The sequence below is a fragment of the Encephalitozoon cuniculi genome, chromosome VI (assembly GCF_000091225.2).
Source record: "Encephalitozoon cuniculi GB-M1 chromosome VI, complete sequence".
NCBI lineage: Eukaryota > Fungi > Microsporidia > Unikaryonidae > Encephalitozoon > Encephalitozoon cuniculi.
The window spans coordinates 143,388-160,939 of record NC_003233.1 but is presented as its reverse complement, the minus strand read 5'-3'; the positions used below and the strand labels follow the sequence as shown (position 1 = coordinate 160,939).

Genomic DNA, 17,552 nt, shown 5'->3' with positions numbered 1-17,552 from the left:
TCTAGAACTTTAATCAGACTTATCTCCTTCTCTTTCTGTATTCTCTCATTTCCTCGGCTTTTCTACGAAGCTCCTCTCTCTTCTTCTCCTGCTCCTCCTTCCTTTCATTATACATCCTTTCAAGCCTTTGGTCAGACGTGCCGAGCTCCTTTGCCTCTTCTAGGCGGTTCTGCTCAACCAAAAGCTCAAACATCTTCTCCCTGGCACCAGGTATTCCGGCATCCATGCACAGTCTATATCCGTCGACCTCGTCAACAATCTCACAAAGCCTTCCAAGCATCTCACGCGAATATTTCATCGAGGATGTCTTCGAAAAGACATCCATCGCCTCTCTATACCTTCCACAAAGCACCAAGCAGTTTCCGAGATTCACATATCCCCCAACCCAGTCGGTCGCCACACTGCTGAACACATCGATGGCCTCCTCCGTCCTTCCTCTCAATGCAAGGCATATCCCGATTCCATTCCCGCAGTAGTAGGACCTCAGTCCCCTTGCAAATGCCTTTGTAGCTTTCCCTAATGCAGAGACGTCCCTGTCCTTATAAAAGCTCCGGATGTATATGTTCCCAAGCCCAATGCTGCTGTACAACGTATCCAACTTCTGGAATATCTTCTTCGCCAGCTTAAACTCCTTTCTCTTCATGTGGTAAAATCCTACTAGCTCAAGCTCGTTGGGAATCGAGGATATTCCTTCCCCTCCCACAGATAGAAGTAGCTTTGCCTCTTTCAATGACAGCTCCATTAGCAATCCTCTGTCCTCCGTCACATATCCAAGGTTGTACTTTATCACCTCCTTATATTCCTCGGGACACTCACTCAATGCTCTTACCAGGTACTTCTTCCCCTCTTCTACCTTATCTATGCCATCCGAGGAGTCCTGATGCTCTCTGTCAATCCCAATCGACCCAATTAGAAACCTATCGCTTCCCTCCGCCCTTTCCTCAACCTTTTCAAAAGGTCTCATGTGTCTGCACAAGGAGTATCCGATGTTATTCATAACCACAAAGTTCTCAATCCACGGGTTTCCTACCAATCTCATGTATTTCCTCATCAGTCCGTCCGTCCTTCGAAGCCCTTCGCCAACTACAACAGAGACCAAGTCCCGAAACTCAGAGCTACATCCCTCCAGACTCACATCCTTCATCTTGTTCTTCAGCTGGAGATAGACCTTGAAATCGCAGAACTCGCTACATCGGTAATCGACATCTCTCATCTTGTCCTGCACTATTCTTTGAAGATTGTATTCGCTCTTGAAAAAGTCTCGGTCACATCCAAGGCTCTCCATGTAATATTTCTTTGCCTCTTCCAGATTCCCTCTCTTGTGCTCCATCTTTCCCTTTAGGTAAAACATCTCTGCACTCTTTTCCATTCCTTCCATCACCTCGCATGCCCTGGGATAGTCCTCCTTCTCCACAAGTTCCGATGCCACCCTCATCTTTACGTCCGGGTTCTCCCCATTCTCGTACTCTTCTCCAAGTCCAAGCCCAAACAGAAGGTCTTTCTTGTCTGCCTCCCTGAACAGCTTTGCAACCTCAGAAAGCGCGTCACTTCTCCTGGCATCCTTCAGAAGACAATATCCTCTCAAAACACCGTTGTCGGACTTCTTGGCCTCGGAGATATTCCCAAGATAGTAGTTGCAGATCTGGACCCCCAGAGAAAATCTTGCCTTTCCAAAAAGAAACAGTGCCCCATCGTAGCTTTTTTTCCTCAACGAGACGAATCCCTTGAGAGTATCAAGTATAGGAGACTCAAGAAGTCCCATCCTCTGCACAACATCGATCCCGTCCAGTCCTGCTTGGAGTTTACATGCAAGCAGAAGCAACAGTGTGCTGTGGTCCCCACCATCGTCTCCCTCCAGCTGCTCAAGTATCTTCATGGCAAGCTCCGGATGCCCTCTATACCCATAGGCTATTTTGTGCTGTGTGGACCGAGGGGTCTTGCCATCCTTCAAAAGCCCCAACAGCTCGTCAAACTCCGAGCCTAAAGGAAGATTCTCGCTATCAAGGTGAATGGCTTCCCCACCTCGGCCAGAGATTTCAATAATCATTTTAGGGGCAGTCCAAAATCCCTTGTGTTAATGGTTGCCAGAGCTGCGATCCTTCTGAAGGAGCCTGTCAAGAAAGCTCAATCCGTCTTTCACAAACTCCTTGCCCTCAGCAATAACTTCCCTGTAGTCGCTGCATAGCTCAGCATCCGCCTCCTCAGAATCCATAAGCCTGGTAATTCTTTTTCTACAGTCGTCGATCTCTCTTTTCAGCTCCTCCATCTTGTCGTGGACATCACTCGATCCAGCATCCCTCTGGATGACTCCTATTGACGTGAAGTAGAGAAACAGGAGATGGTTGATTTCGTTCTGCAGGTCAGTTATCTTCATCCGGGGCCTTGGGATGCCAAGTGCCTTCCCCACAGTTAAATCCTTACAAAATTTTGCCCTGAAAATGGTAAGTGTGCTTAGTCTTACTAACTTCTAGAGAACGGTAAGGCTGGGAAGAATCGTGACGCCTGCACTGAAAGAAAGAAGGCACACATACGCTATAATTGTTGGCATCATCGATGTGACGTTTGTGCTGCTTCAGAGAAAGGATGGCGAGCGAGAGATATGCTCTGTCGCGAATCTCCATCTCGAGGACGAGGCATTCGACATCAAGGGCCTCAGTGCGGAGGAAATAGGAAAGCTCATCCCAGAAGACACCTATATTGAGGATACGACCAACGACTTCGACAGGTTCAAGCTGAAGCTCAGGAAGAGAGTAGAGGAAGAGCTTCTAAAAGAGAAAGGGCTGGCATGATTAAACACCTTCATTTCTATCGGAGCGCTCTTGAGTCTAGCAGCAGCCTTCACCCATTGCCGTTTTCTTTGAAACATCTATTTTTGACAAAGGATAAAAGCGCTCCAATGTTTCTTTTTCTGTTGGAAAAGTCTCTGAAAACAAATGGAAAAGCATTCTGGCTCTTTCCAAACACCTCGGCGCTGGATTCCCTGTTAAGTGCATTCAAGACAGCCTGTAGCACCACATGTGCATCCTGTGAGCTGGGGATTGGATGCATTTCCTTGCCGTGTCCTATATTTAGAAGGGCGTTCCACTCCTCATGGATGTTGGTCTTTACCAGCCTAAAGACTGCGTAGATGGAGCCCTTAAATGCAGCACAGGTGAATTCCAAAGCATCGGTAGGAAATACATACACATGCGGAATGGCCAGTTCTTTGATCTTCTCCAGCTCTAGGAGCATGTAGACTCTCCTTTCGTCTTCAACCATGGGAACCCATAAACAAAACAACTATTTTGTCGATGTACTCAGATCTGCACCGGAAAAAGGGGCTTTTCGGCGACCCACACATTGCTGGTTGCAAACGGAGTCTCAGGATCCTATTTGTAGAAAATGAAACAGAAAGCTTAAAACATTTAAAAGCAATGTTGGATGGAGAAAAGAGATAGCATGGAAGACGACCAGAGCAGCAGGCCAATAGAAATTCCATCGAGAGGAAGGCCTCGGAAACGGGATGTGGAGTCTTTTCTACATATCAATCAAGCCCGAGGTGACCTTGGAGGCAAAAACAACTATGGGCAGCACCAATTTGTGAACCAAGCAGAGCATCTGTCTCTAAGCGAGCTTCAGCGTCTGCAGGACCCTGGATCTAACGAGTATATTCAAGACAATAGAGCCAACGACTCTGCCGATAGCATAACCAATCTTCTTGGATTTAACAGGCCGTTTTCCAGGACAGGAGGCTTTTCCCCCAATGAGGGATATGCTGACGGCGCGTATACGAATAATGGCCGAAAGATGGCAGGTATGGAACCTTGCGGTCCCGGTGATCCAAACGGTGCAGAAAAGGGCACTGCAGATCGTCTGAGTGATAACAGCGCATACAATGGCGGAAGAAGTGGAGACGAGCAGAGCATTCCAGACCTTGCATCCTTTCTCCAGGAGTTCAAGGGTGAGACCAAGGGACCCCAGGAAGGCGATCCTATGGAAATAGGTAGACAGCCGCTTCGAGAGGACGTGTTCAACAATCCCACATCCTTTGGGAGCCAGAGCTCTCCCTGGCATTTTCAGCACGATCTGTCCAGGAGCAAAGGAGAGTATGGAAGACATGAACCCTTCCGGAGAGGTGTATTGGAAAGAAAGCCGCATGAAGAGCCAGCGCATCCCATGTACCAAGAAGGCCAGGGCATGGAAGAATTAAACCAAAGATTTCGCAACGGACCTTTTCAAGCAAGGACAGGACAGGATCCTTACTACGAGGGATCATTTGCCAACGAACGGCATTCTTTCTATGATAGAAGACCCGGGCCTTACGGATTTAGCGAACCTCCCCGAATACATATTCCTGAGGGGTCGAGGGGCTATCCATACCTTAACGGAGTCTTCCCTGCGTCCCAGATGTTTACGGACCGTGAATTCAACCAAGACCACGCCCCTTATGTAAATAACCAAAGGCTCCTGGAAGGTGCTGATCATGATGGAAGGATGATGGCCTCCCTCTTCCCAGGAAGCCCTACTTTTAGAGCACATTTCCAGCAGAGATACATGGATGCATCTGTGCAAGGGAATGCGTGGATGAACAGGAAGAAGAGAAAAAGCAACCCTCTCCTGTGGCAATACATAAAGAGCAACCAAGGACTGCATCCAAACATTGTCCATCCGTCGAAATACTCAAGCCTGGACTTTATTCAGGGTGTGGATGACACCCAGAAGATGTATCTCGGGCCAATGAGGAAAAACTTTCCGGAAAGGAGCAACGGAAACTCGATATTCCCGCTGTTCCTCAATTCCAACAAAGGTGTAACAGACGAGTTCAAAGAGGTGGTTCAGAACTTCAGAAACTCGGTAAACGAGCTCGACTTCAATAATGTCACGGTCCAGCAGCTCAAGAGCCTGATGAAGGAGTTTGGTCTGAACCACACTGGAAAGAAGAACGAGCTTATTGAGAGGCTCCAGGACATTCTTAAAAAGATAGATGGCAAAGAGGCCCACAAACCCGAGGAGCATGTGCAGGAAAAGCCGAAGGAGGTGGATGACTTCGAGTTCTATTTCTTTTAGTTGTTGTATATTGCATAGAAACCTAAATAAAACTCTATTTAATCGATGCTGGAGCTCTCACTTCTTTTTTCCTCCAGACTTTGGAGGATTGACCTTGAAGAGGATAATGTCTCCGTCGTTGACTATGTAGGTTTTTCCTCTCTGATGATACTTCCCTGCCCTCTTCACCTCCGACTCACTGCCATAGGTCTTGAAATCTTCAAAGGACATCACCTCGGCCATTACAAAATACTTCTTGAAGTCGGAGTGAATCACGGCACCTGCGGAAGGCGCACTTATGCCCCTTCTTATTGTCCAACTCCTAACCTCGTCTTTCCCCACCGTGAAGAAGTTGATGAGGTCTAGAGATTCATATCCCTTCTTGACAAGCTTATTCAGAAATGCCTTGGACTCATGTACACTCTCATAGGTGGCGCTGAACACAATCACATCCTCAGAGTACTTCAAAACAGCTCGTAGGTGTTTGTTTGCTCGCCGCATTTCATAGTCCTTCTCGCTAATGTTCGCAAGATACACCACATTTTTCACCGTAAGCAGATTCAATGTACTAATGTATCCAACCTCCTCTTCGTTGAATGCATGCTTGTTCACCCAGTCACTTTTCAGTATTTCAAGAATCCTTCTGACCAGAGCAACCTGATCCTTCAGCTTCTTATCAGAGGGCTTACACTTCAGATCCTTCGACACCTTCTCCTCGTGTCGGAGCATGGTTTCATAGTCCTTGAGTCTTAGCTCCTCGTTGACTATTTCTATGTCCCTGATCGGATCAACCCCATCCTCAAAATGGGCCACCTCTGTGTCTTCAAAGCATCTTACAACGTGGAAGATTCCATCAACGTTCCTGATGTTGTCTAGGAAATGGTTTCCAAGCCCAACCCCGGCGCTCGCTCCCTTGACAAGTCCCGCTATGTCCGTTACGCTCAGATATGCCCTTGCAACATTCTGGGGAGAGTATTTCTTTGCCAGAAACTCAATCCTCTCGTCCTGGATCTCAACACGGCCCTCAGAAGGGTCGATCGTGCAGAACGGATAGTTCTCTGCAGGCACATTGTTTCTTGTAAGGAAGTTGAAGAGAGTCGACTTCCCTACATTCGGAAGCCCAACAATTCCCATACTCAAGTTGTTTGACTTCGAAGACCTTGCGAACATCACCTTTCTTTCAACCATCCGGGGCTAGAATTTCTGCCTATAAATTCTGCCGTTCGAGGATGTAGGGGCCAGCAGAAACCAAAAAGATCAAAACCATTACAATCCTTTATTCCGGCTTACCGCAGCATATAAAGAAAATAGACTCAAACATCCTGGAGAACCATCCTTTTCCATCTTTTTCTTCCTCGGGGTCTCGGTAGGCTACAGACCCAGGCTCACAATGTCCCCCTCCTCCCTGCTCTTTTGCAGATTCTCCATCAGTCGGCTTGACCAAAAAGCAGGCATCACCTTCGCTAGGAGGCACACAGCCAGACAGGTCGCCCTTGGACAGGTCAGAAATCTTGTAATGAGTATCGTAGGTGTAGACGTTACAGCTTATGCTGTATGGGCTCCTCTCGGCCTCGGAGGAATTACTTTCAGCGTCAACATACACCACCTCTTGCTCAGACACCGCCAGGCCCTCAGACTTTATCACTGCACTTACAATGTCTACTCCGCTTTCCTTCTCTTCATCCAGCTCCGCAAGAAGACTCTTCTTGATATCCTCAACAGAAATCTCTCCAAAGCATTCGTCATCCACTCCCTCGTCCTTGTATTTAGGCCCATGCTCGCAAAGATCCTTCCCAACACTTGTTTTACATTCCTCCACAATCTTGGAGCTCTCGCCTCCTTCAGCTCTACCCTCTATTCCAGAGGGCTCCAATCCCTTCTCCTCTCCACTGGCTATCTCGTCTCCTCCACAAACAAAACGGTTGGCATCCTTTTTCCCCAGGATCCCAGAAGACCCGGGTGCTGCCTCTCTCTTGTCAAGACTCTCTATCCTTTCCCTCACCCTGCCCTCCTGCTCGTAATCTGGCTTCAATTCCTCAAACACCCTTCTTCTATCCTTGACAAACTTTCTCTCGGGCTCCTCAGCCATTCCCTCGATCTTGCCAACCCTTATCGAAACCAACTTTCGGGACCTCTGGGCCTCTCTTCTCTTCTTGGCCTCCTCTTCCAGCAAAATCATCTTCCTAAGATTCCTTTTGAAGCTGGAGAGATTCTCATCATCCTTGCCATCAACCTCCATAATGGTCATGGGGCAAAAAATCATCTGAAATTTGAACATCCGGCCATACGCTGCTCATCGTCTCCATAGGCTTCATCAAAGAGAAATCTCAGTGCCTTACAAACCTTCCCATCTCCACAGGACATCTCCTCGTAAAATCGGTCCATACGTGTCCCGTCCCAATCCCTGCCTCTCCTTCGGCTCGAATACATTCTAGCAAACTCTTCCTCTCTCCCTCTCATCTCCCAGTCCTTCCTTGTAAATGCAGAATATATCTTGACGGGAAGATAGAAGTCGAAAAAAAACCTTCTTCTTCCCTCCAGATCCCCCCAGGTCCCGTCTCCAGGCACATTCAAGCGCATGCTGACATCGCTGTAGAGGTCGGCAATCCTACTTCCCAGGTCCTTATCTCTGATATATCTTTGGATAATCGAGAAAATGGAGCTGTACAGAGCGAAAATCGAGATTATCTCCATGGAGTTCTCGTACGAATGCTCGGCGTCCTTCAGAGACATGCCGTCGGCAACCTCCTGCGATATCTCAAAGAGCACAGCTGTGGATTCCAGTATCTCCATGTCCTCAACGCTGGGCATAATGATGGACAGCACATCTTTGAATCTACTTTTCGAGCAGGCTTTTCCTTCCAGATATGAGCTGTACCACCTCTTTACAATATCAGAGTCATGCACGCTTCTTACCTCCTCCATAAACAGGTCCTTTGCCTTTTGCATCCAGGGGCTTCCAAAGGCTGTCAAGAGTATATTTGCATTCCGATGCTTCGGCAATTGTTTGAGCTTTAAGCGTGGCTCTTGAAAATTTATCCATGGCATACAAGAGAAAGAGAAATGTGAAGGTGGACCACAGCCAAATGTATCCTGTCTACAAGCCCGGGTCCTTTGACGTGTCGTCCCTGGAGGAGTACATTCCTCCATCGCTCGACACCGGGATGGAGGCCGACGAGGAGAAGGAGCTTCATCTGAAGAAGATAATGGAAGGCGAGAAGGGAAGCATTCCGATTCCGATAATGGTCGAGGTGAACAATCCTGCAAGGCAGATGTATGGCAAGTACATTCCTAGACGCAGATATGTTGAGTGGGCTGGAGATGCTGAGAACGAGTATTTGCTGGATCACAGGGATGAGGAAGCATGCAGAGAGCTTGGGATGAGCAGGGAGGAGTTTTGCAGGTCGATGTGCATGGTTGAGAGAGAGCAGAGCCCTGCCGAAGGCGGTGAAAAGCTCACCAAGATGATATCGTCCAGAATATTGATCAGAAGCGAGAGATTCAGTCCGCTTGCCTATGTATGCTTCCGAAAGAGAATCATCAAGCCGAGCAGGAGAAGCAGGAGAAGTGAGGAACTCTCCAAGGAGAAGGTCGAAAGAATATGGAGGGAGCTTCACCTGCTTGGAGTTTTGTGTGACTTCTACTGCAAAAGAAATAGGCTGGAGAGGGCCTTGGAGAGTGTGGAGTCGGACCTGTTCAGGACCTCTTGCATACTAATGAAGAACAGCACCAGGAAGGTACGAAGAAGAATTGCAAGGAAGATGGTAAATCGGCAGCATGTTTCGCCAAAGGGAGGGGCCAATGGCACAAGTGGAGGGATTGGGGACATTGTGTTTGACAGGACAAGAATAAGGCTGCTGAGACAAAGGATCCGCGAGGCCAAGCAAAGAATACATGTGAGTGAGTATGATGCAGAAATCCAAGCCTTCAGGAGACACAACGAGATGTACAGGATGTAAATCACGGAAACAACTTGTAAGACCAAAGAATTGTTTCTCCCAGGGAAAGAGCTTTACTTGCGGTAGCCCTCCGCGACGATGAGATGTGAATGGGAGGGATGCCAGGAGGAGATTGGGGACAACGTGAGAGGCCACCTGCTTTCCCACATAGAAAAAGATGAGGAGGCCAGGTGCCTGTGGAAGGACTGCGCGAGGTATGGAGAGGCCCAGGCCAGCAAGCATGCTCTGCTTGCCCATGCACGGAGACATACTGGAGAGCGACCCTTTGAATGCCACCTGTGCGGAAAGGACTACACACGTAGTGACCCCCTCAAGAAGCACCTACTCCGCCACGAGGCTGTTGACAGCAAGAACGAGAATCTAATAAGGAAAATTGAATATCTGGGACAGCTTCTTGCGGAATACCGCAGAGAAAGTCTGAGGATCATGAATGACATCGAGTCCATAAGATACAACATCCAGGCCATGAGCAGAAAAATAGCTTATGAGACCAAAGGAAATAAATCTTCCCTATAAGCTTTATTCTACTGGCTAAGCACATACACCCTACTCATGCATCCAGTGCTATGTGGTCGATGTACGATCCCTTGATAAACAGAGAGGAGTAGTACCTGGGCTCTTGGCCATCTTGGAGGTAAGACGCCGACTCCAGGGATATGTTGAGATATGCATCTATTGCAACAGACGTTCCCCTGAACTCTGAGCTGTCGCAGATCTTCACTTTGACAGTTCTTCCTATAAAGGCTGCATATACAGACCCATCCATTGCTGATTAGGGGCATCCCCAGGCGCACAGCTATTTGCTTTGCATGCCTGCAACGATAAAAATATTTTTCTAGGAACCGCAGCAATGAGCAAAACTTACTTGAAGTCGTGGAAGGAGAAGAAAGAGAAGATGCCCAATGCGGCCCTTTCCTTCAAGCAGAGGCTGAGGATAAAGCAACAGAAGCGAGTTGAGAGAAGCGCTCTTCTCAGCAAGATTAAGATCTTGAAGACAAGGAAAAGGAACTTCCTTAGGGAGCGCCAGAAGCAGAGGGAAATGAAGAAACAGGAGAACATGGCCAAGTCCTGAGCTCAGCCCGTGGGTTGCTACTTGGAGCTAAGCACCTTTGAATAAATGCCTTGGCCTCTTTCTTATTCCAACCTCCATCGATATGGCGGGCGCCGAACATGTTTCGAGATATTTTATTACTCAAGCTCGATCCGTATGTTCTTGCTCCTGATGTCGCTTATCAGGTACTCCAGGTCGTCGCTATCCTTGCATTCTCTCTTAAGATGCAGGATCCAGTCTTTGAGTGCAGCCAAGTCCCACACAGACTTATAGTAAAGTAGGAAGACAGCATGGACCTGCAGCTCCAGCGAGCCTTTCATGGCCAGCGAGCTGTTAAAGTAGGACCCTCCACACATCAGATTTCTTATGTTAGCCTTTAGAAGCAGGTCAGTGTCGTCGTATTCACCCACCAGCCTGATAATCGAGTCTATGTTGTTGAGGGACAGAAGCGTTACCAGGCACTGCCTCAGAATCATCCTTTCCGATGGATTCGAGGACTTGGACACCATTATCCTTGTGATTTCCTCCTTAACTATCTTCTCGATTGCCTTGCTGTCCTCGGAAGTCATGTCTCCTATAAAGAAGAACAGAAGAAACTTCTCGAAGTTGCTGGCTGTGCCAAACATGTTGATGAACATGCTTGTGTCTTTCTTGCCCATGTTTATCAAAAGATTCTTCGAGGACGAGATGTTCAGGGACGAGCCCGTGGTAACCTCATAGTATCCAAGCAGATCGTCTATACCCGTGTACTGCTTCATGAGGTACTTGATTCTATCCTCCACATTGTCCCCTACAACTATCCTGCACTTGATGTATAGACAGTACTCGCCGATGCTCGAGTCATCCAGGTCGTAGTCCTTATCCGTGACATATCTTGAGTATGAGGCCTTCTTTGTATAAACAGAGTAGAGAATCAGCTTGCTAAGGATTCGGAAAACAGATCGATGGCATATATCTGGAAGAATGAATCCTCTATCGAAGCTGACATCCACATTCTCGATGTCATAGTCAACCAGGTTCTCGTATATCTGGACGGCCATGTTCTGCACACAGGGATTTTCCTTGGTGTAGGCATTGAACCAGCCCTCGTTGTTCATTACGAACTTACATGCCTCGTGGTTCTCCTTCGTCACCTCGTAGAGATATTTGAATCCTTCTTCCTCGTCCTCAGAGAGTCTTTCAAGGAAGTTTTCGTTCATAAAGAACGAGAAGTCTTCAAACAGCCTTACATATTCGAAGAACCTTGGATTGGGGGTGTTCATGATCACATTGATTATGGACACATCGCCGATGACAATGCCTGTGCCGAGCTGGAACTCCACAACTCTATTGGTGACCTTTGAGTTATTCAGCATTGCCACCCGGATGTGCTGGGACATCAACGAGAGCTGGGAAACAATGGACTCCGTGGGTGCTCCGGCTTCGGCATTTTTTTTGCCTACAAATCTTTCAATCACGTCAAAGCATCTGACAACCGTGAGTGGGTCCTCGCTTTTAAGAGCATGGATAGCAAACCTGATGCACTCGTCGTTCTCAAGAAACGTGCAGAACTTCAGAAAGCATGGCGTCATCGCAAAGCTCTTGGTCCCAAGCTCCCTTTCAAAGTCGGAGTGGACCGCTTCTTTGTTGAAGATTCCCACTCCCCTCATGAACTCGCATATCATCTCCCTGCAGTCCCCATCCCTCATGAATGAAGAGAGAATCTCGTATATGCATCCCTTGATCCTTAGCGATATCTGTCCAACAAGAGTGTTTAGGAACAGGTCGATGAGCCTCATAAAATACAGCCTTACAAACCCAAGGCCATGATCGTCAGAGGACACGAGCTTTTCAATCACCTGCATAAGATGGTAGATAAGCTTCTCGTCCTCAGGCCTGATCCTCTTGTACTCTGCCTGATTCAGGACGTTGATCATTTCCAAAGCCTTCCTCAGATCGTTGAAAAGATTTGCCCTGGACAGAACCTCGTATCCCTTCAGGTAGCTTTCCTCGTCAACCATGAGCGAGTATATAAATCCAACATATGTCTCCTCCCTTTCATCCTCCTCTATGTCGAACATCTCAAGGTCCTTCGTAGTGTTGAGCTCGTAGAAGATCTGGTAGATAACCGACCTGTCTCCCTCCTTCTTTAGCTTCTTCTTGCAGACACCTAATACTCTTTCCTTTATCTGCGGCCGGAGAGACTCCTTGAAGCTCCTCACCAGCTCCAGCAAAACAGGCCCGAGAATAAGCTCGTTGATCACACAGAGATCGTACGACTTCCAGGACGATGCAGTGAATACAACTGCAAGATTGACACTAACGCTATCGGGGATCTCCTGCTCGCTTAGATATGACTTGATCTTCTCAACATGCATTCCTTCTCCAATGCTGCACAGGATGTCCACAATCACCTCGTCAGTCCGCGCCTTTATGTCCTCAATCTCCAGGGAGCATTCTGGAGACGTCTGCGGGATCCCCCCAAACAGCACGTCACACAGCCCTATGCACACGTCACTGCAGAGCCCAACTCCGTTTCTGGAGATGAAGTCCAGCAGAACAACAACGTTGTACTTCAGTGTGAAAAGCGCCAGGACCCTGCTATCCTCAACAGAGTATGTCTTGATCCTCCCGTATTCCATGTCCTGCTGGCGCAGGGCATCCTTCATAAATCTCATGTCGCTCTCCGAGACCGCATGGATGTCCTCATATATCTTGCTTCTTATTTCCTTGAACCTTTCAATAAGCATTGGCTTGCAAGGATGCGTGCATGTAGAATTAAAATTTTTCCCGACCCTGCAATGAAGAACGCCTACAAAAAAGTCCGCGTACGCTATCCTGTCAAGAGGCCGGACGTGAAGAGAAAGCAGAGGGGCCCCAGGGCCGAGACCCAGGAGTCCCGCTTCCTTGCAGCAGCCGTTGCAGACGAGATAAGCGGCCTCTCTCCACTTGAGAAGAAGGCAATCTCGCTTCTTGAGGCCAAGAACAATAACAAGGCACAGAAGCTGCTAAGAAAGAGGCTGGGCTCGCACAAGCGCGCCGTAGCAAAGGTCGAGAAATTGGCAAGGATGCTTCTGGAAAAATAAAGTATGCCTTCAATTTTTATTTATTGGCACGGCCTAGTGGCGCAGTCCCGGGAGGCTGCCCCAGTTTTGAGAGATGAAAAATTTAATCCCCTAAATGAACTACACCTACGACCCGGCTGAAGTCCAGTACATCGTCCGTATCCACAACACCAACATCGATGGTACGAAGAGGATTCCCTTCGCTCTTACAAAGATCCGGGGGATAGGAATAAGAATCGCAACGGCTATCTGCAAGCGCCTTGGAATCGACCTGAGAAAGCGTGCAGGAGAGATGGGGGAGGATGAGATGAAGAGGATCAGTGATGCAATTCTCGACCCTGCAAGTGTTGGGATTCCCGAGTCCTACATGAACCACCAAAGAGATATCATCGACGGAACAACATCCCATCTCATAGGTACAAGGCTTGATGCGGATCTAAGGATGATGATTGAAAGGGGAAAGAAGAACAAGCGTATTAGAGCATACAGGCTTGACGTTGGGCTTAAGGTACGCGGGCAGAGGACCAAGTCAAACGGCAGGCGTGGAAGGTCTATGGGCGTTTCAAGAAAGAAGTAAAGACTTTTATTAATTCCTCTCGTCCTTCAGCCCCGGCGGGACATGATTCTCACCATGACGCACACTCAATATCCTGGAAGCTTGTCTATGCTTTCCTTATTAACCATGTTCTCGGGGATTATGTCGTATTTGAAGGTCAGCAGTTCCTTGTATGTGTTTTTTATGGTAACTTCGGTGACATTGGTAACAAACTGGATGTCCTTCTGGATCTTCTTTTCCTCAGGAAACAGGTTTGTCACCATGTATATCACTGCAGCAGCTATCGAGTCGGGGCTCTTTCCAGCAAGGCATCCTAGCTCATGTGCTGCCTTTGCTATCTCTGTGGCAATCTTCTGAATCTTGATGTTCAGATTAAGGTCGGAGCAGAATCTTGCTATGATGTTTTCTGTGGACATGGTTGCCATCCTTTCCAAGTGGGGAGATATTAGCTTGAAGCATCTTCCTATCTCTCTCTTCTGCACGGCCGTCATCACGCTTATTTCCTTGAATGTCCTGGGGCATTCCTCCTGCCTGCACGCTATGTATATGCAGGCCGCAACAATGCCCTCCACGTTCTTGCCCTTCAGGAGCTTTCTCTCTTCGATGTTCTTGAAGATGTAGTGTGCTCTATCGATGATGGTTCGTGACAGATTCGACCTTTCGCAGAATGCCGTGATGAGGTTCATTCCGTGCTTCAGAGCCCTCTCGGGCCCCCTCATGCTGTTTTTCATCTGAATCTTCGACAGCACATACGAGTTCATGCCCCCTCCAGTGCTTATCATCGTGTCCAGCTGCTCAGACTCGAGATACGGGTTACTTGCACTTCCAATACGGCATGGATCCACCTTGTTGCTGTCTCCAAACGACCTCCACTCGCTCCCCTCGTCTATGATTCTGTTTCCCACAATGCACCCACACCTTCCGCACACATGGTACCCATTCTTGTAGTCCTCGACTATGTTCTGTGTTTCTCCGCAGTCAGAGCATGTCTGCACAAACGGCTTGAACTTTGGAAGCGTCTTCATACTTGGGGTTCTGCTTCCTGCAGTATTTATTCCTCTGCAAGCTTGCCTAGAGACCTCGCGTTGCTTTGGGGAGGTTCCATCAATGAGTAAACACCAGGGCCAAAGTCTGATTTCTGCGTGATTAAGGATGAAACAGACGACTCTATAAATAGAGGAGAGGAAGTATAAACATGAAGAGGGAGCAGAGCTATGGAAGGATTCTAGTAGTGCTGGCTGCCGCATGGGTCACATACAGATGCTATGGACTGATGGTGAGGGACAGAGAGGGAAAGGTTTCTAGTGAGCTCCTCGGCGGTTCGGGCAAGTCTGAGAATCCCCGGACAGAAAAGCTGAGTAAAAAGGAGATAAGAGAGAGGCTTGGAAGGTCGACATGGACATTGTTGCATACAATGGGAGCCAGATATCCTGCATTCCCGACCTACCAGCAGAAAAAGGATACCCTGAGCTTCATTCACCTGTTGTCGTCCGTGTTTCCGTGCGGGGAGTGCACCAAGCATTTCCAAAAGCTACTGAGCGATTATCCCCCAAGGGTTGGAAGCAACGAGGAGTTCAAGACATGGCTGTGCGAGGTTCACAATGTGGTCAACAGGAGGTTGGGAAAGACGGTTGTTGATTGCAGGACTGTTGATGAGATCTGGGACTGCGGATGTGAAGCCTAGGAGACTGGACAAATAAATCCTTATTTTTAGCCAGACACTGTGGGACCCACTTCTTTCTAGAGACACAAGGCTCACAAAAGCCCAAAAAATTTGCACCCTGAAAATGTAAGTGAGACGTGCTGTTTCTAATTTGAAGGTCAAATGAGGAGAGAGTTAGGCGCCTTGCATCGGATATTCTGAACTGTGGAAAGAAGAAGCTCTGGCTGGACAACAACGAGATTGAGAGGCTCAACGGGGCAAGCACTAGGGAGCAGATCAAGCAGCTGATCAAGGACAACGTGATTATTATGAAGCAGGACAAGCACACGAGCAGGGGGCGTTGCCGGAAGCGACTGGAAGCAAAGAAGAAGGGAAGGCACATGGGTACTGGAAAGCGCTTTGGGACTGCAAATGCAAGGATGCCTCAAAAGAAGATATGGATGAAGAAGATCCGCGCAATGAGGGCCATGCTGAAGGAGATGAGGGCTAATGGAGAAATTACCAAGGAAGACTTCCGGGTGTTCTACAAGCAGGCGAAGGGGCATTTGTTCAAGCACAGATTCCACATGAAGGACTGCATAATCAAGAGGAAGGCTGATGAGCAAAGGGCCAAGGAGCTTGCTGAACAGGCAAAGGCGCTCAACCTATCCAACAGAGTGATCTCATCTTGAAATAAAAGACCTTCACCTTTTTCCTGAGAAAGGAGCTACCCGTTTTCTTCCGATTAATTAATGAGAGCGAGGCTAGCCTTATTGGTTTGAGATGGCACTTAGCCCCAGGGCATTGCAGGAGGAGATGGGTGAAGACAAAGTTACTTGCCTAAGCGAAAAGAAGATAGCTGGAGAAATCCTGACTCTGGTGTCTCTGTGCTTCATGATAGTCATGCAGTGTGGAGACATGGGGGGATTGTTGGTGAACTACACAATCAAGATCATTGTATTTGTGAACTTCTTCTACCAGGCAGGGTCTTTTGTCTGGAGGTTCTTTATCAACATCCAAGAGCGAAAGTCGCTTGTGAACGGAGTGTTTAGCGTCAAGAACATGATAGAGGTGCTGTGTCTGTGTGCCCTAGTATTGTACTTCAAGAAGGTTGTCGGTTTTCTCGAGGTCAATAAGGAGAGAGCAGATATGTGTGTGATTGCGGTTTCGATGGGATATCTGCTGTCGAAGATCCACGAGGTACTGGACTACTCCACACTGCAGTACCACTGGAGCAAAATGATATTTTCGGCTGTAATCATCCTGATGATTGGAGCAGCCGTTATCACCGATGCCAGAGACGATGGAGAAGAGGGAGTCTTTACAGAGCTTGCCTATGTGGTAAGCGTTATTTTGACGATGGTCGAGCTAGCGATCGAAGGAAGGGTCGTGGAGAAGGTTGTGTTCAGATACAGGATGTTTTCGATTACGGTGGCGTTTCTACTTCTGAGTGTGGTATCCTCTCCAGGCACATATCCTGTTGCAAAGAAGTACACCCTCATTCTTATCGGATGGGTTACTGACCGAGTAATAGAATGGATCTGGCCTCACCTTTCCAGGCTGAAGCAGAAGATTCTCAGTGCATCAAAGGAGCAGGTCCAAAGCTTTGTCAAGGAATACACGAAGAAGATGGTTCCATCCATTGTGAAAAGGACGGTGCAGGAGCATATCCCCAATCTCAAAAACGCCATTAAGGCCAAGGTCGAAGAACTTATGCCGCAGGCATTCTGGGAGCGTGTAGGCAAGCTTCCAAGCTCCTTCCGTGAATGGTGGATCAGACCTCCTAGCACTACGTCCTCTCCGACGGACGGCTCTCAACCAATAGAATTCGATTAATCATGTATATTTGGAGCGGAATATACTTTGGTACATAAACTTTTCTGGTCTTCCCATCCTTAGGGCGATGTTTGATGATGGTGAAGTGATTGATACACACAAAGTTGTCTGCAAGCCGTTTAGGGAGACTGGATATTGTGGATATGGAGACTCCTGCAAGTATTCCCACGACAGATCTGCCGAGTATGAAGAGGCCCCGGTTATTTCTGGTCCCGGGCCTCTGTGCGGGATATGCAAGAAGACATTCGAGGAGAGGGTGGTTGCAGAGTGTGGGCACAGCTTTTGTTCTCTGTGTGCAATAAGAAAGTATCAGGATGGCGATGAGTGCGGAGTATGTGGAAAGGCGATGTATGGAAGGTTCTGGGTGGTGTGATTTTCGCAACAGCTTCCAAGCAGCCCACCCCTTAATGGCTGTAGTTCTATTGGGCAGCCCCCTGGC

At 48.1% G+C, this 17,552-nt stretch overlaps 20 protein-coding genes across 20 annotated transcripts; 11 read left to right on the top strand and 9 right to left on the bottom strand.

Annotated features, from left to right (window-relative positions):
• Nucleotides 1–19: 19 nt before the first annotated feature.
• Nucleotides 20–2,047, bottom strand: ECU06_1220 (uncharacterized protein; the record flags this gene model as incomplete). The annotated part of the gene is made up of 1 exon (NM_001041500.1): nt 20–2,047. The coding sequence occupies one exon, from the start codon at nt 2,045–2,047 to the stop codon at nt 20–22; it is 2,028 nt and encodes a 675-aa protein (NP_585878.1).
• Nucleotides 2,048–2,074: 27 nt separating this feature from the next.
• Nucleotides 2,075–2,374, bottom strand: ECU06_1217 (uncharacterized protein; the record flags this gene model as incomplete). The annotated part of the gene is made up of 1 exon (NM_001415670.1): nt 2,075–2,374. The coding sequence occupies one exon, from the start codon at nt 2,372–2,374 to the stop codon at nt 2,075–2,077; it is 300 nt and encodes a 99-aa protein (NP_001402505.1).
• A 64-nt stretch (nt 2,375–2,438) lies between these two features.
• Nucleotides 2,439–2,789, top strand: ECU06_1215 (uncharacterized protein; the record flags this gene model as incomplete). Its single annotated transcript, NM_001415669.1, has 2 exons — nt 2,439–2,441; nt 2,472–2,789. 2 exons carry the CDS (start codon nt 2,439–2,441, stop codon nt 2,787–2,789), a joined length of 321 nt encoding a protein of 106 aa, NP_001402504.1.
• A 49-nt stretch (nt 2,790–2,838) lies between these two features.
• Nucleotides 2,839–3,258, bottom strand: ECU06_1210 (uncharacterized protein; the record flags this gene model as incomplete). Its single annotated transcript, NM_001041499.1, has 1 exon — nt 2,839–3,258. The coding sequence occupies one exon, from the start codon at nt 3,256–3,258 to the stop codon at nt 2,839–2,841; it is 420 nt and encodes a 139-aa protein (NP_585877.1).
• A 180-nt stretch (nt 3,259–3,438) lies between these two features.
• ECU06_1200 (uncharacterized protein) lies at nt 3,439–5,046 on the top strand (the record flags this gene model as incomplete). The annotated part of the gene is made up of 1 exon (NM_001041498.2): nt 3,439–5,046. The coding sequence occupies one exon, from the start codon at nt 3,439–3,441 to the stop codon at nt 5,044–5,046; it is 1,608 nt and encodes a 535-aa protein (NP_585876.2).
• Nucleotides 5,047–5,103: 57 nt separating this feature from the next.
• On the bottom strand, nt 5,104–6,213 carry ECU06_1190 (GTP-dependent nucleic acid-binding protein EngD; the record flags this gene model as incomplete). The annotated part of the gene is made up of 1 exon (NM_001041497.1): nt 5,104–6,213. The coding sequence occupies one exon, from the start codon at nt 6,211–6,213 to the stop codon at nt 5,104–5,106; it is 1,110 nt and encodes a 369-aa protein (NP_585875.1).
• An 88-nt stretch (nt 6,214–6,301) lies between these two features.
• Nucleotides 6,302–7,273, bottom strand: ECU06_1180 (uncharacterized protein; the record flags this gene model as incomplete). The annotated part of the gene is made up of 1 exon (NM_001041496.2): nt 6,302–7,273. One exon carries the CDS (start codon nt 7,271–7,273, stop codon nt 6,302–6,304), a length of 972 nt encoding a protein of 323 aa, NP_585874.2.
• Nucleotides 7,274–7,284: 11 nt separating this feature from the next.
• ECU06_1170 (uncharacterized protein) lies at nt 7,285–7,974 on the bottom strand (the record flags this gene model as incomplete). The annotated part of the gene is made up of 1 exon (NM_001041495.2): nt 7,285–7,974. The coding sequence occupies one exon, from the start codon at nt 7,972–7,974 to the stop codon at nt 7,285–7,287; it is 690 nt and encodes a 229-aa protein (NP_585873.2).
• A 92-nt stretch (nt 7,975–8,066) lies between these two features.
• Nucleotides 8,067–8,984, top strand: ECU06_1160 (uncharacterized protein; the record flags this gene model as incomplete). Its single annotated transcript, NM_001041494.1, has 1 exon — nt 8,067–8,984. The coding sequence occupies one exon, from the start codon at nt 8,067–8,069 to the stop codon at nt 8,982–8,984; it is 918 nt and encodes a 305-aa protein (NP_585872.1).
• A 78-nt stretch (nt 8,985–9,062) lies between these two features.
• ECU06_1150 (uncharacterized protein) lies at nt 9,063–9,500 on the top strand (the record flags this gene model as incomplete). The annotated part of the gene is made up of 1 exon (NM_001041493.1): nt 9,063–9,500. The coding sequence occupies one exon, from the start codon at nt 9,063–9,065 to the stop codon at nt 9,498–9,500; it is 438 nt and encodes a 145-aa protein (NP_585871.1).
• A 34-nt stretch (nt 9,501–9,534) lies between these two features.
• Nucleotides 9,535–9,750, bottom strand: ECU06_1140 (small nuclear ribonucleoprotein; the record flags this gene model as incomplete). Its single annotated transcript, NM_001041492.1, has 1 exon — nt 9,535–9,750. One exon carries the CDS (start codon nt 9,748–9,750, stop codon nt 9,535–9,537), a length of 216 nt encoding a protein of 71 aa, NP_585870.1.
• An 84-nt stretch (nt 9,751–9,834) lies between these two features.
• On the top strand, nt 9,835–10,056 carry ECU06_1135 (uncharacterized protein; the record flags this gene model as incomplete). The annotated part of the gene is made up of 1 exon (NM_001415667.1): nt 9,835–10,056. One exon carries the CDS (start codon nt 9,835–9,837, stop codon nt 10,054–10,056), a length of 222 nt encoding a protein of 73 aa, NP_001402503.1.
• Nucleotides 10,057–10,172: 116 nt separating this feature from the next.
• Nucleotides 10,173–12,764, bottom strand: ECU06_1130 (uncharacterized protein; the record flags this gene model as incomplete). Its single annotated transcript, NM_001041491.1, has 1 exon — nt 10,173–12,764. One exon carries the CDS (start codon nt 12,762–12,764, stop codon nt 10,173–10,175), a length of 2,592 nt encoding a protein of 863 aa, NP_585869.1.
• A 51-nt stretch (nt 12,765–12,815) lies between these two features.
• ECU06_1120 (uncharacterized protein) lies at nt 12,816–13,100 on the top strand (the record flags this gene model as incomplete). The annotated part of the gene is made up of 1 exon (NM_001041490.2): nt 12,816–13,100. One exon carries the CDS (start codon nt 12,816–12,818, stop codon nt 13,098–13,100), a length of 285 nt encoding a protein of 94 aa, NP_585868.2.
• Nucleotides 13,101–13,194: 94 nt separating this feature from the next.
• On the top strand, nt 13,195–13,656 carry ECU06_1110 (40S ribosomal protein S18; the record flags this gene model as incomplete). The annotated part of the gene is made up of 1 exon (NM_001041489.1): nt 13,195–13,656. One exon carries the CDS (start codon nt 13,195–13,197, stop codon nt 13,654–13,656), a length of 462 nt encoding a protein of 153 aa, NP_585867.1.
• Nucleotides 13,657–13,721: 65 nt separating this feature from the next.
• ECU06_1100i (transcription factor TFIIB) lies at nt 13,722–14,660 on the bottom strand (the record flags this gene model as incomplete). Its single annotated transcript, NM_001041488.1, has 1 exon — nt 13,722–14,660. One exon carries the CDS (start codon nt 14,658–14,660, stop codon nt 13,722–13,724), a length of 939 nt encoding a protein of 312 aa, NP_585866.1.
• Nucleotides 14,661–14,830: 170 nt separating this feature from the next.
• Nucleotides 14,831–15,319, top strand: ECU06_1090 (uncharacterized protein; the record flags this gene model as incomplete). The annotated part of the gene is made up of 1 exon (NM_001041487.1): nt 14,831–15,319. The coding sequence occupies one exon, from the start codon at nt 14,831–14,833 to the stop codon at nt 15,317–15,319; it is 489 nt and encodes a 162-aa protein (NP_585865.1).
• Nucleotides 15,320–15,422: 103 nt separating this feature from the next.
• Nucleotides 15,423–15,969, top strand: ECU06_1080i (60S ribosomal protein L19; the record flags this gene model as incomplete). Its single annotated transcript, NM_001041486.1, has 2 exons — nt 15,423–15,424; nt 15,456–15,969. Coding segments are annotated over 2 exons (516 nt in total).
• A 124-nt stretch (nt 15,970–16,093) lies between these two features.
• ECU06_1070 (uncharacterized protein) lies at nt 16,094–17,113 on the top strand (the record flags this gene model as incomplete). The annotated part of the gene is made up of 1 exon (NM_001041485.2): nt 16,094–17,113. One exon carries the CDS (start codon nt 16,094–16,096, stop codon nt 17,111–17,113), a length of 1,020 nt encoding a protein of 339 aa, NP_585863.2.
• A 67-nt stretch (nt 17,114–17,180) lies between these two features.
• ECU06_1060 (U2-type spliceosomal complex subunit CWC24) lies at nt 17,181–17,486 on the top strand (the record flags this gene model as incomplete). Its single annotated transcript, NM_001041484.1, has 1 exon — nt 17,181–17,486. One exon carries the CDS (start codon nt 17,181–17,183, stop codon nt 17,484–17,486), a length of 306 nt encoding a protein of 101 aa, NP_585862.1.
• Between the last annotated feature and the right edge of the window lie 66 nt (nt 17,487–17,552).